Raw genomic sequence first — 14,423 nt, 5'->3', positions numbered from 1 at the left:
CCCCTCCACCTCCTTCGAGGAGGAGCGGAAGTGACGTGTTGCGGGGCGGGTCTGTCCACGCACAATGGGCCATGGAGTTCTCTTTCGATGTGGACGCCCTGCTGCCGGAGCGGATCACGGTGCTGGACCAGCACCTGCGACCCCCAGCCCGGCGACCCGGAACCACAACGCCGGCCCGGTGACATCTCAAATTCGCCCCAAGGCCCTTCTCTCCTAGTTTCTCTCAAAAAGTGGTCCAGGCACCACGCCCCCTTTTCACGGAATAGTGGCCCTGCCTTTTGTGGTCCTGGCTTGCCCTTTGGTGACCTTTGACCCTAGACCTGGTGGAGTTGGTCGCCACTTGCATCTGTGACCTTTCACTCTTAGGCCTGATTTGTTCTAACCAAAGCCCTTCCGGCTTCCCCACAATAACCTCAGGGAAGAAGGAGTGTACTGTATTGAAAAGAGGTGTGGCAAAAGTTTGGGTTCCAGAAAGGTGGGGTGGAAAATCAGATTGGAAAGGTAAAGTCAGAGAGTCTTAAGTGCTGAACCTGGATTGAGGTTGTGGCCAATGTTACCAGGATCCTCTAATTCAGTAAGTATCTGACTCTTTGTTTCCTTTCTTTCTGTAGTGTTGATCTGCAGCAGCAAATTATGACCATTGTAGATGAACTGGGCAAGGCTTCTGCCAAGGTACTGGGGAGTCTTTAGATGGAGAAAAGGGCGGGGTGGGGGGAATCTCTCTGGGGCCAGTAGATAAGAGAGGCCTAGGTCCTTGGGAATGGACTTGCAGAAAGTCTCTCTTCATCTTCCCGGCAGGCCCAGCATCTTCCTGCTCCCATCACCAGTGCATCAAGGATGCAGAGCAACCGCCATGTTATGTATGTGCTCAAAGACACTTCAGCGCGACCGTAAGTGCCAAATGCCCTTCCATCCCATATTTTATTCCTTCCAACCCCAGCCCCTCTCCCTTTTTTGACTCTCCCAATAGCTGCTACTAGCTTGTTTCATTATTCTTCCCATCCTGCAGAGCTGGAAAAGGAGCCATTATTGGCTTCCTGAAAGTTGGATACAAGAAACTCTTTGTGCTGGTGAGTGTTACTGGAAGCTGAGAGTTCACATGCCTTGGCTTTCGAGAATAAAAGGGCTGGATGTTGGGAGGGGGCAACGATGTCTGTCCTAAAAGATATTTGTTCTTTACCTCTTAGGATGATCGTGAGGCTCACAATGAGGTAGAACCACTTTGCATTCTGGACTTTTACATCCATGAGTCACTTCAACGCCATGGCCATGGACGAGAACTCTTCCACTATATGTTGCAGGTGTCATTTAGCTTTTCACCAGTCCATCCAAAATAGAGATCAAAGGCCCCTTTGCCCTGACCCCTCCCAAAGGCCCTGACTTCCACCCTCCTCCCTGCCACATTCCCATATCCTCCTATCCCCTTCCCAGGCTGCTGGGTTCCTCTTGGCATGCTTTCCCCCAACCTTCTCCTACCCTGAGTCTCCTGTCTTTGCAGAAGGAGCGGGTTGAACCACACCAACTGGCCATTGACCGACCATCACAGAAGCTGCTTAAGTTCCTGAATAAACATTACAACCTGGAGACCACAGTCCCACAGGTTAGAGGCTTCAGAGGGTAGATCCTCATTGAACATTCCCATTGAATGTATTTATTATTTGGGGGCAAAGAAATGGCATCTTCCATGCATTCCTTATTACCCATTATATAGGATTTATTCTGTGTAGCTAACCTCTTCTCCCCCAGCCGCCCCCCCCCCATTTTTTTATGGTACCATCTCTCATTCTGCAGCTATTCACTTTCATGTATTTTGATTTTTCGTTATTGGCTGTTCTGTATACCCAATAATATGTTTGTGCCCCAAACATAGCCAGTTTTCACCTCATTTTTACACAGGCCTTTACTCAATCAATATTTATTAAGGCCCAGAGTAATATATATTCCTTGTTTTGGGGGAGTTTTGGCCTAATAGGGAAGGTGGTTTGTGTATAAGTAAATATGATACAATGTACTAATGCTATCCATTCATTTAACAAATATTTATTGGGCAGTTGACACTGTTTTGCACACTAGGAATACTTTACTCAACAAAACAGACAAAAGTCTCTGCCCTTGTGCAGTTTATATTCTCGTTGGGGAAACAACCGTAACAAATGACTATGTAGTATGGTTGATGATAAGTGCTCTGGAAAGAGGAGAGCCACTGAGAAGGCTTGCAAGTACCATTGTGGGGATGGGAGTTCACGGAGTTGCAAGTTTAAATAGGATGATCAGGGGCACCTGGGTGGTCTGTTAAGCATCCCATTCTTGGTTTTGGCTCAGGTCATGATCTCACAGTTCGTGAGTTCAAACCCAGCATAGGGCTCTGTACTTGGCTGCTTGGGAGTCTCTCTCTCTCTGCTCGCTCCCCTGCTCACTCTCTCTTGCAAAATAAATAAGCTTCAAAAATTTTAAATGGGATAATCAGGGAAGGCCTCACTGAGAAAGTGCCATTTGAGCAGTAACTTAAAGGAAGTGAGAATAAGAGCCAGGTAATATCTGGAGAGAGGGCATCCAGGCAGAAGGAATGGCTAGTGCAAAGTCCATGAGACAGAATGTGCCTGAATGAATGAATTGGCTGGTGTGGCTAGAGCAGTTTGAGTGAATGGGAGTGTGGTGGATCAAGTAGCAAGGGGGAGGAAGAACATTTCAGACCTTACAGGTATTGCAAAGGCTTTGGCGTTTGCTCTAAGTGAAAAAAGGAGAGTCATCATAGGAGTTTGAGCAGAGACATGATACAATCTGATTTAACGAGACCACTTTGGCTATTAAGAATAGCAATAGGGGAGCAAGGATATAAGCAAGCAGACTAGTGAGGAAGCAACAATCTTGATGGAAAATGGTGGGGCTGAAACCAAGATGGTAGCATTAGAGAGGGTAAAGGGTGGTCAGATTTTAAATATTTTGAAGTTAAATAAGATATCCTAATAGATGATCTGTGGAGAAAGAGAAAGAGAAAGAAGGAGTTAAGGATGATCCCAAACTCGGCCTGAGCCATTGGACAGATGAAATTTGCTTAACCGAGATGGTAGGTGGAGCAGCTTTGGAGAGAAATGGTAGGAGTCCATTTTGATTTTGTTAATCCTAGGTTGAGTTGACAGTTGGGTACTTCTTTGGAGTCCACAGAAGAGATTTGGAATAGAAAGGTCTCAGCATACATAGGGTGTTGAAAGCAAGGAGATAGGAGGAGATCACCAAGGAATGAGTATAGAAAGAAAAGTGGTTCAAGGACTTGAGCCACTGAGCACTTTTTTTTTTTTTTAAGTTTATTTACTTTGAGAGAGACAGAGCTGTGAGTGGGGGAGGGGCAAAGAGAGAGGGAGAGAGAATCCCAAGATCCCAAGCAGGCTCCACACTGTCAGTACAGAGCCTACTGTGGGGCTTGGTCCCATGAGCCATGAGATCACAACCTGAGCTGAAACCAAGAATCAGGTGTTCAACCCAGGTACCCCAAGCACTCTTTTAAGGGGTGTCACCAGAGGAGGAGAAGAACCAGCACATGTGACCAAGGAGCGACTAGTGAAGTAGATGAAAATTTACAGGTAGGTAGGGTGACCTGGAAGACTAATGAAGAAAACATTTCCAGGAGGAAGGAATGGCTTAATGAGTCAAATGCTGCTGATTAGTGAGGTCAGAAGAGGCCTGAGAGGTGACTGTTGTATTTAGCTGCCTGAGGCCACTGGTGATCTTGACAACGGTTTTGGTGTAGTGGTGGGTAGAACCTGGATGGATTGGGTTTAAGGAGATTGAAAAGCCAGGAAGTGGAGAGGGCAAGAATAGGCCATAAATGCTGCTTTAAGGGGAACAAAGAAATAGAGCAAGAGCTAGAGGGGAAAGTGGATTAAGACAGGGTTGACAATTTCCGTTTGGAAGAACCAGCAATATAAGAATGACTTAATAGAAAATGTGATGTCAGAACATGGGGAGAATTGCAGAAGCAATGTCATTGAATGGGCAGGAGGGGTTGGGATTGGGTTGACAAGTTAGCTTTGGATAGGAGCATGGACAATCCACTAACATGATTTGATTGATGTGCTTACAGAAGAAGGTATAAAGACATGGTGGTGAGTGCTACCTTGGGGTGGGGGTTGGGTAAAGGAAGGCTTGACTTAGTTTAATCGTGAAAGCTGAATGTCATGGGGACAGAAGTAGGCAGGCTAAAGTGCATTTCCTATAGAGGAACCAGCATGAGCACAAGCAGATAGGTATTCAGATACCTTTTAGGGTACTACAGGCAGTATGGTGTGGCAGGAATGCTGTGCATGTGCAATAATTATTGCTGGAGTAGGAGGGTGGGCTTGTAGACAGGGTCAAGGCAGGAGATAGGCAGGATCTATTAATATTTAGAATGTCCTCCCCTAATACATTGTTCCATTAAGAGGCAGTGGAGAGTGGTGGGAGGAGCATACCATATTGGGCATACCAAGGTAACCTGTAGACCAAAGCATTGTAGAGTATAATTATGTAAATAATGATTCATGAGCTCTGTGTGCTGTCTACATGCATCATCTTAGTTGATCTTTGTACCTCTCTTTGAGATGGGTGCTTTTATTGACCCCACTTAGGGGTTTATACAGATGAGCAACTTGACCAAGTTCACACAGCTAATAAGTGGCAGAGCAATAACCTGAACCCAATGCCCACTCTTTTTTTTTTTTTTTTTTTTTTTTTATTTATTTTTGAGGGAGAGAGAGACACACACAAAGTATGAGCAGGGGAGGGGCAGAGAGAGGAGACACAGAATCTGAAGCAGCCTTCAGGCTTTGACCTGTCAGCACAGAGCCTGACATGGGGCTAGAACCCACGAACTGTGAGATAATGACCTGAGCCAAAGTCAGATGCTTAACCAACTGAGCTACCCAGGCATCCCAGCTATTGGCCACTCTTTATGACTACACTATATTCCTGGCTGAAATGCTGCAGCTAGAATCAAGATTCTGGGGCTTAAGTCCTGGCTGTGTCACTTGTTAGCTATTTGGCTTTCGGCAGGCCATGTTTCCAAGCCTTTTTATTCTTCTTTAACATTATGACTACAAGGATTGTTGTGAAGGTCAAATTGAATGTGGTTTGACAAAATAACTCTAAAATGGTCAATTGGCACCCTGTCCTCCAGCATGTCTTCTCTTAACAATTCTACCCATTTGAACCCTGCTTAATTCTTAGTTTTTCTCATTGTTTACATACTTAAACTATTTGGTCTTGTTAATGTGTGTGAATGTTTAAGTTTTTGTTTTGACAGTTCGGGATGCCTCATCTTCCCTGATGTTTTGTGTGCTGTCTTTCCCATTTGCTTGGGTCCTGGGAGAACTAAAAAGTAGGGTATGGGTTTTTGTTTTTGTTTTTTCTGGTTTTTTGTTTTTTTTTTTCTTTGGGTTTTTTGTTTTTGAGATAAAATGCACTGTTTTAACTATCTAAAATATACAGTTTAGTGATTTTTAGTATTTTCACAATGTTGTGTGATTATTCCTGCTAATTCTAGACCACTTCTATGATAAAGAGAAACCCAGAACTCATTAAGCAGTCACTTCCCATTCCCCTTTCCCCAGCCTTTGTCAACCAGTAATTTACTCTGTGGATTTGCTTATTCTGTACATTTTATATAAATGGAATCATACGATATGTGGCCTTTGTGTTTGTCTTTCACTTAGCATAATGTTTTCAGAGGGTTCATCCATTGTAGCATGTATTGGTACGTCATCACTTTTTATGGGTGAATAATACTCCATTATTTGGATATATCGTATTTTGTTTATCCATTTATCATTGTTTATCCATTTATCAGCTGATTCAGATTTGGTTGTTTCTACTTTTTGGTTATTATGAATAATACTGCTGTGAATATTTGTGGGCAAGATTGTGTTTGCACATATCTTTATAGTTCTTTTGGGTATATGCCTAAGAGTAGAATTGCTGGGTCAAATGGTAATTCTTTATCTGTTTGAGGAACGGACAAGATGTTTTTCCACAATGACTGCAACATTATACATCTTCTACCAGCAATGTACAGTATTCCAAGTTCTCATTATCCTTACTAACATTTGTCATCCTAGTGGCTATGCACTGTTATCTCTTTGCAGTTTTGATTTGCATCTTCTTGATGACTAATACAGATCTGCATCTTTTCAAATGTTTATTGGCCATTTGCTTATCTTCAGAGAAATGTTTATTCCAAGTCCAATATCAAGTCCCATTTTTAAATTGTGTTCTTTTTTTAAATTTTTTTTAATGTTTATTTTTGAGAGAGAGAGACAGAGTGTGAGAGGGGGGAGGGTCAGAGAGAGCGGGAGACACAGGATCCCAAGCAGGCTCCAGGCTCTGAGCTGTCAGTACAGAGCCCAATGTGGGGCTTCAACTCACAAACCATGAGTTCATGACCTGAGCTGAAGTTGGACGCTTAACTGACTGAGCCACCCATTTACACCCTCCCTTAAATTGTGTTCTTTGTTCTTGAATTAAGTGTTCTTTATATATTCTAGATATAACACTCTTATCAGATGTATGATTTGCAAAGATTTTCTATTCTGTGAGTTTTTTCATTTTTTCCTTCCTTCCTTCCTTCCTTCCTTCCTTCCTTCCTTCCTTCCTTCCTTCCTTCCTTCCTTCCTTCCTTTTTAAGTTTACTTATTTTGAGAGAGACAGAGCACAAGCAGGGGAGGGCCAGAGAGAGGGAAAGAGAGAGAATCCCAAGCAGGTTTCATGCTGCCAGCCGCAGAGCCTGATTCAGGGCTCTAACTCAAACACCAGGAGACAGTGACCTGAGCTGAAACCAAGAGTTGGACGCTTAACCAACTGAGCCACACAGGTGTGCCCCGTCTTTGCATTTTCTTAATTGTGTCTTTGGAAGTACAAAAGGTTTTGCTTTTGATGAAGTCCAATTAATTTTTTTCTTTGCTTTCTTATGCTTTGGTGTCATATTTAAGAAACAATTGTCTAATCCAGGTCATGAATATTATTCCCTATGTTTCCTTTTAAGAGTTTCATAGTTTTAGCTCTTAACAATTAAATCTTTGGGGCACCTCGCTGGCTCAGTCAGAAAAGCATGCAATGCTTGGTCTCTAGGCTATGAGTTGAACCCCATGTTGGATGCAGAGACTACATACATACATACATACATAAAGTTTAAAAAATTAAAAAAGAAATTGAGATCTTTGACCCAGTTGAAGTTATTTTTGTCTAGTGTGAGGTGTAGGCCCACATTCAGTATCTTGCATGTGAATATTCAGTTGTCCAAGCACCGTTTTTTGTTTTGTTTTGTTTTTTCCTTTTCAAATTTTTATTCAAATTGTAGTTACCATACAGTGCAATATTGGTTTCAGGGGCAAAATTCAGCAATTCATCACTTACATACAATGCCTGGTGCTCATCATAACAAGTGCCCTCCTTAATAACCATCACCCATGTAGCCCATCCCCCACTTACCTCTCTCCATCAACCCTCAGTTTGTTCTCTATCTTTAAGGTCTCTTGAGGCACCTGGGTGACTCAGTCAGCTAAGCGTCCGACTCTTGATTTTGCCTCAGGTCATGATCTCATGGTTCATGAATTCCAGCACTGACAGCACAGACCCTGCTTGGGATTCTGTCTCCCTCTCTCTTCCCACCCCCCTGCTTATGCTCTCTCTCTCTCTCTCTCTCTCTCTCTCAAAAAAAATAAAGCTTAAAAAAGTTAAAAAGCAAAAGAGTCTCTTACAGTTTGTTCCCCCATGTCATATGTTCATTTGTTTCATTTCTTCAGTTCCACATATGAGTGAAATCATAAGGTATTTGTCTTTCTCTGACTTATTTCACTTAGCATAATACATTCTAGCTCCATCCATGTCGCTGCAAATGGCAAGAGTTCATCCTTTTTTATGGCTTAGTAATATTCCATTATAGATATACCATTTCTCTCTCTCTCTCTCTCTCTCTCTCTCTCTCTCTCTCACACACACACACACACACACACACACACACACACGGACTCTTTATATAGTTGGACTTTTGTTGATAGTGCTGCTATAAACATCGGGGTGCATGTTCCCTTTTGAATCTATGTTTTTATATCCTTTGGGTAAATACCGAATGGTGCAATTGCTGGATCACAGTGTAGTTCTATTTTTAACTTTTTGAGGAACCTTCCAGAGTGCCAAGCACCATTTGTTTAAAAAGCTGCTTTTCCTCGCATCGAATCATCTTGGCATCCTTGTTGAAAATTGACCATAAACACATGGGTTTATTTCTGGGCTCTATTCATTCCAATGGTCTCTCTCTCTGTCCATCTTTAGGCCTCTTCCATTACCATTTTGATTACCATACCTTGTAGAAAGTTTTGAAATCAGGAAGTGTGAATCCTCCAAGATTGTCTTGGCTATTTGAGGTCTTTTATAATTCCATATCAACTTTTAGGATCAGCTTATCAGGGTTTGAGTTTTTGACTAATTCTGTCAACAAGGACAGGAAGGCTGGCTTTTTGTTCCTCCCACTATGTTTTTTTTAGGACAAGTTCTATCCCCAGGTAGTGCTGAATGGCTGAATGGACAACTATATTTCACTTGTTTCATCTTATAGGTCAACAACTTTGTGATCTTCGAAGGCTTCTTTGCCCATCAGCACCGTAAGTTTTCTCAATTTGTGTGTGTTGGCCAAGTAGTTGGGGTGAGGGGAAGGAAAGAGGTGGATTCTTGATCCCATTGGCCCCCTCACTGAGGGGCACCACCACTTCCTTCCTCACAGGGCCCCCTGCTCCCTCCCTGAGAGCATCTCGACATTCTCGTGCTGCTGTGGTTGATCCTACACCTGCTGGTAAAGCTGCAGTGAATGGGTAGAACTGTAGGGCCATAGTGGCTAATTCCTCTGGAGGCCACGGGGAGCATAGTGCAATCATGGGCAATTTGGGAGAATTCTAAAGCAGCCGAAGTCTCTGGCAATTGTTACCCATTTGCCATTGCCATTGTGAGCTTAGTGCATCTTAGGTTTGTTAGAACTTTAACCAAGTGAGTTCACTGGGAGCCTGTTTGAGGATTGGTATTGATGGGGTCTCTTGCCCCTTCAGGTCCGTCAAAATAGGCCAGAGTCACATTCCTTTGCAAACCCCTCAGGTTTCTGTCAGTCAGTGAGGGACAGACAAGTGTAGTCAGCCCTTCCATTTCCAATCATAGAATAGTGACACAAATGGTCCAAAGTTTAAATATATATTAGTTTTAAAAAACAATGCTCAGAATTTAGTATTTCCAACCAAATAATGAAATTGATCTGGAGAAACCAAACCTAGGAGGTACTGAAATGCTGCCCAGCTTCCCCATTCCATCATACACACATGTTCCTTGCCAGTTTGGGCCCCACTCCTCCCTCTTCCTCACTGCCTCCCACAGGTAGAGAAGCACAGCTTACACAGAAGTGCTCCCTTGTTGATCTGGTTTTGTGGCTAGCTCTCACCTCGTCCATGGCCAGGAAAGGGAGTAGCAGCCACCCAAAGAACAGTCTGTTACCAGTTATTAGTTTCGACCAGCGTCAGGCACTGGGAGGCAATTCATATCCATGACTCGCTTTGCTTGCCAAGGCTTCTTCCATCTAGCTCCTGCTGACTTAAAGGCTGTAAGAGGGAGTGAGAGCCAACAAGGACAGTGAGGACCAAGATCCACAGGGGAGGAGAGCACAGATAAAGCCTAAGTGGATTTGTTGAGAAGTCTCTCATTTACCACACATGATAGAGAACCTCTGGAAAGGGAAAGGGAGGGAGCAAATAGGAAAGTAAGGGGATGGAAAGTAGAGCTCTGGATAATATGTTAGCCTCCCATTTACTCTGCTAACTCCAGATGTCTTTGTTTTCTCCTCAAACTTTTGTTTTTCCTAAAAAAAGCTTAAGTTTTGTCCTATTTTTGCGCCAGAAGGAGAGGTTCTGCCCCACCCCAACCTCTCCAAAGCAATCCTCATTAACCAAGGGCTTTGTCCGTCTCATCTAGAGGGACCTGGGGTCCTCGTTGGCCCAGCTGGGACCATTCCACTGCCCCAGAATCCCAGGGGGGCCTGACAGCACCCACTGACAGTAAGAGCTCGCCTCCCTTAGCCATCCTTCTCCTGCATCACCCAGGCCCCAGAGTCTCCCCCTGGAACTTTTCCCCCAACTCTGCATTTGACCTACTCCTTCTGGCTCCCCTCAAAAATGCTCCAACATTTTCCTTGAATTCCCTCTTGGTGTGAAGGCATTGCCACAGAGCTGCTTCTGTGATGGAGCTGAACTCTCCTTCCCTGGGAAGAACTGTGGTGTCAGGGAGTAGAGGTTTGGGGTCATGGGGGTAGTGGCTGGGAGGAGGGGTGCAGGGTATGTCTCCTAATGCTTGCTTTGCCTGTGTTTTCTTCACTGACAGCTCCAGCAAGAAAGCTGCCACCCAAGAGAGCAGAGGGAGACATTAAGCCATATTCCTCTAGTGACCGAGAATGTAAGACTGGGGTAGGGTGGCTGGCTTGGGGACCTTAAGCCAGGGGAAGGATTAGTTCTCTCTAAAGGCTCTGATTTCTCTTTTTTCTACCCAAATCTTTGCTGTCATCACTCTCTTCCCTCTTTTTTTTCTTCTTTCTCTGTTGTGGTCTGTATTTTCCCTCTTGCCAGTTCTGAAGGTAGCTGTGGAGCCTCCTTGGCCCCTAAACAGGGCCCCTCGCCGTGCTACACCTCCAGTTCACCCACCCCCCCGCTCCAGCAGCCTGGGAAACTCACCAGAACGGGGTCCCCTCCGCCCCTTTGTGCCAGAGCAGGAGCTGCTGCGTTCCCTGCGCCTCTGCCCTCCACACCCTACTGCCCGCCTTCTGCTTGCTACTGACCCTGGGGGCAGTCCAGCCCAGCGTCGCCGCACCAGGTAATAGGAGTTAGGGAGGGTTAGGGAGCCTCAAAACTGTCAGAGAGGTTGTTAGAAATGGCAAAGGGCAGTTTGAATCCACCAGAGATGTGAAGCAATAGGACATGTGGATTGGAGAGGCCTGAAACCTTTTGATAAGAATATATTGGAACAGAGTGGTATGGAGTGGTATAGAAATAAACGAAGGAGCAGAATAGTATTTTATACGGAATCGAGTGTTTTAAAGTGAGAGACAGGAGGAAGGAAGAACACAGATCCATTCGATGGGGAAATGGAGTCAAATTGGGGAAATCTTGGTTTAATACTTACTGGGAAGATGCAGTGTCTCTGACATTTTGGGGAGCCACTGGCCCCATGTTAGTGCTTTGTATGGCAGCAGCCCATCTTAACAGGTGGAGTGGGCATCTCATTGATTTCTCTCCCTAGCTTTCTCTTCACTTCTGACTTTGCTTTCTGTTTTTCTCTCTCCCCCATTTTCCCTTTCCCTTTCTCCTGTCCATAACACCCTTCCTCAGCTCCCTTCCCCGCTCTGATGAGAGTCGATACTGACAGACAGCTACCCCTTCCCCTCCCGTGGAGACCCGGGATGGGCAGAGCCCCCTCTCCCTGAGAACCCCAGACCCACTCTTCCATTGTAGTCCCAGGTTTCAGTGGAACCTGACAGAGCTCATAGGATTCCCTCTTCCACTTTCTTGGGCAACAGTGTTGTCAGGGTCCTACATGGCCAAATACTTTGTAGCTTTTCTGCCTTCTTCCTAAGTGGGCTGCGAACACTCCCACAGACAGCCTGATTTGCTGCCAGATCCATTGATTGGGTGGCTCATACTGATTATCCAGAGAAGCACACTTTTGCTTGCTGTGTTAGACCCTAGAACACCAAGGAAGGTCCAAGGGCCTCCTCTGCCAGGGAAACTTTTAAGGAGTCTTGTCCATGGAATAAATCCCATAGTCCTTCCACAGTGTTACTGGTGGCTCTAATACTGCTTTGTGCTGCCTACTACATTTATCTTCTCAGCCTGCTGAAGCCAACCAATGAGCTTTGCTTCAGAGCAGCTCAGTGATCTAGGACAGGGTCTTACCAGCTCCCCAAAGGGATCCACTCAACATTGCCAAACTCTAAATCTCCCCATGTTTTGTGTATGTATTGGGAACCCCCAAGCTGATGTCTGCTTTGAGGCTCTAGATTCCCCACACTTCTGAAGATACCATCACTTCCCCCAGATCCAGATACTGTGAGGGAGTTTGTTTCTTGGCAGCAGATCCTGTTGAGCACCCTGTGATCACTCTTAGCCATGTTTCAGAAGATAGGCCCTGAGTCTCAAGTATCTGTTAGCTCCTGGGATCCCCTCTTGTATACATCCCTCCCCAGTAGCTAGATGCTGATAAATGCCTGTCTGGTGAGGTTGTCTTGAGATGATGGAGGAACTCTTCCTCTGGCCTTCCTTTCTTTCTTCCATAGCAAGATCCTTCCCTGCTCCATACCCAGGGTATGGAACATCCTTCCCCCTCCCTACCTTCTGAATGTGTGGTAGATCAGGTTACTCCCAGTGTGTTCCCCCATCCCAGTACTTGGGAGCAGGATCTCCCTCTCTCCCAACTCACTCCTTTTCCTTCCCCTTCTCACTGTTGTTTGAATAAACTGCATTCTTTTGTGTTTTTTAAATGGACATTTTCAATGAAAGAAAAATCAAAAAAAAAAATACAAAAACAAAAACAAAAAAACCCCCAAACTTCAGGTCTCAGCCTCGTTTGTGTGTCACCTGTTTTTTTTTTTCCTTGCGATCTCTGGACCTCTGTGCCTCTCATCTTCCTTACCTCTGAGATCTACTGGATCTTCTGCAGGTTCCTTCTCCTGTCCATGTAGTCACTGGATCCTCTGTGTAGGCTTCTGGATCTACTCTCCCATTCCCTCCAGAAACCTCCAGCTGTCCCCAGTGACTTCTACCCTTTTGCATAGGCCAGCCATTGCTGAGATGTCAAGATTTGCCAACATCTCTGGGACCTACTCATTGCCTCCTGACTGTTCCCTGGATTCCTCTTCCCATTCTGGTTTCCTGCCCCTCTCCCACCCTTGGACCTCTCTCCGTACAATTTCTTTTACTCCTAAATTAAGCCTTGTCACTCCCTATTTCCCTCTGGTCTGACATATCCTATAATTAAAATAACCATGTTTTCTAAACCAAACACCAGGGCATCTGGTCTAACAATTTTTTTTGCCTATATGTGACTCTGGTTTTCTGACATAACTCGAATCACATTTAACCTTATTTTTAACACACTACCTCAACTAGAACTAAGACTACAGCAAACTAGGACTGCTCCAAAAAATCTTGCGGTATAAAATGAGCTCCCTACCCTTTTCTGCAGCATAGATTAGATTAAAACCCCATAGGAATGGTAATTACCCCTTTGTCTTTATCCTGTACTATTCCTTTCCTTTCTCTTCTCTGATTCCCCCCTCCATACCCACTTATCTTTCTTCCTGTAGCCTCTTCCCCATCATCTCCCATTTCTTCTACAGGGGGGCTCCCCCAGGGCTGGTAGCCCAAAGCTGCTGCTACAGCCGCCATGGGGGATTGAGTTCCTCATCCCCCAATACAGGTAAGTATTCATCCTTCCTTATCCTCAAACCAAGTAGACCATATTCACTACCTACTCCAGCCTTCCCATGACATGCCTGGTGTTTCCACAGGCAACCAAGAGTGGAAGCAGGGGGAACAGGAAACACAGAATAGGTGAGGTCTGAGCCCTTCCTCTACCAGCTTCTCCACCACTTCTGACTCCTTTCCTAACATCACTGTCTGCTACTTTCTCCTTTGAACACCAGCTCCTCCCATAAATTGTTCTACCTACCATCCTTAAACCCTCTTTCCCCATAGGTTCAACTCGTGCTTACTTTGGCACTAAGAGGTTTCAGATTTGGACACATAGCACTAATGGTTTCAGCCTCATACTCACTCCATCATGTATCCTACTCTACATTAGGGCCAGACCTTGAAGAGCCCCTGATCTTAACTGCCACTCTAGTACCCCAGTAATTCACCTTTCATCTCCCTCTCACCTACCAGGTCTGCCAGCGAGGAGCAGGTCTTGTCACAGGATGGGTCTGGGGAGGAACTCATGCACACAGTTCCTCCACAGGCCCAGGCCCTACCAGCTCAGTCCTGGACAATGGGTGGGGACATGTTCAACGCCAGGTTCATTCGAAACTTGCAGGACCGTCGCAGCACTAGGCCTTGGTGACGGAAACCCTTTCTCACACCTTCAAAGTCAGTATAATTTCTCACTACAGGAGGTAGCCAAACAAAGCCCGCCCTCATAATGGAAATATTTATTCATTAATTCTTTCATTTATTCAACAGCGTTTCTTACCAGTGCCAAGTCATTTGTATTTTATTTTTAACCAGAGCAATAAAAGTTTATTTTTATCACGAGAGCTACTAAAAAACTTGATTGTTATTTCAGTCCCACCCCTCGTTCTTTGTTGCACCTGGTTCAGGCCTATCATCGCCCAGCCTTTTGCGTAAGCGCCGCACGTGAGGCAGCTGTGTTCC

General features: G+C 45.0%; 1 protein-coding gene across 6 annotated transcripts; it reads left to right on the top strand.

The window, feature by feature from the left end:
• The first annotated feature begins 34 nt into the window (after positions 1–34).
• Positions 35–14,305, top strand: ATAT1 (alpha tubulin acetyltransferase 1). Of its 6 annotated transcripts, none has more exons than XM_015062723.3 (13): positions 35–178; positions 612–672; positions 799–890; positions 1,010–1,070; positions 1,188–1,301; positions 1,499–1,600; positions 8,585–8,630; positions 8,750–8,818; positions 10,384–10,455; positions 10,626–10,869; positions 13,391–13,470; positions 13,562–13,604; positions 13,938–14,305. In XM_015062723.3, the coding sequence occupies exons 1-13, from the start codon at positions 72–74 to the stop codon at positions 14,110–14,112; spliced, it is 1,266 nt and encodes a 421-aa protein (XP_014918209.1). In that variant the 5' UTR covers positions 35–71; the 3' UTR covers positions 14,113–14,305. The 6 variants fall into 6 exon arrangements, with proteins under 6 accessions (XP_014918209.1, XP_014918210.1, XP_014918211.1 ...); XM_053223380.1 differs by lacking the exon at positions 35–178 and adding an exon at positions 185–501; XM_015062724.3 differs by lacking the exon at positions 8,750–8,818.
• Positions 14,306–14,423: the final 118 nt, after the last annotated feature.

Source organism: Acinonyx jubatus, chromosome B2, assembly GCF_027475565.1.
Source record: "Acinonyx jubatus isolate Ajub_Pintada_27869175 chromosome B2, VMU_Ajub_asm_v1.0, whole genome shotgun sequence".
NCBI lineage: Eukaryota > Metazoa > Chordata > Mammalia > Carnivora > Felidae > Acinonyx > Acinonyx jubatus.
This window is presented reverse-complemented; position numbering and strand designations above follow the sequence as displayed.

Bases quoted from the DNA above. Each gene is read 5' to 3' on its own strand.
- ATAT1 (XM_015062723.3), top strand. From the start codon at position 72: ATGGAGTTCTCTTTCGATGTGGACGCCCTGCTGCCGGAGCGGATCACG. The intron at 1,302-1,498 runs GTGTCATTTAGC...CTGTCTTTGCAG, and splicing joins TCTTCCACTATATGTTGCAG to AAGGAGCGGGTTGAACCACA. The intron at 8,819-10,383 runs GTAAAGCTGCAG...CTTCACTGACAG, and splicing joins GGTTGATCCTACACCTGCTG to CTCCAGCAAGAAAGCTGCCA.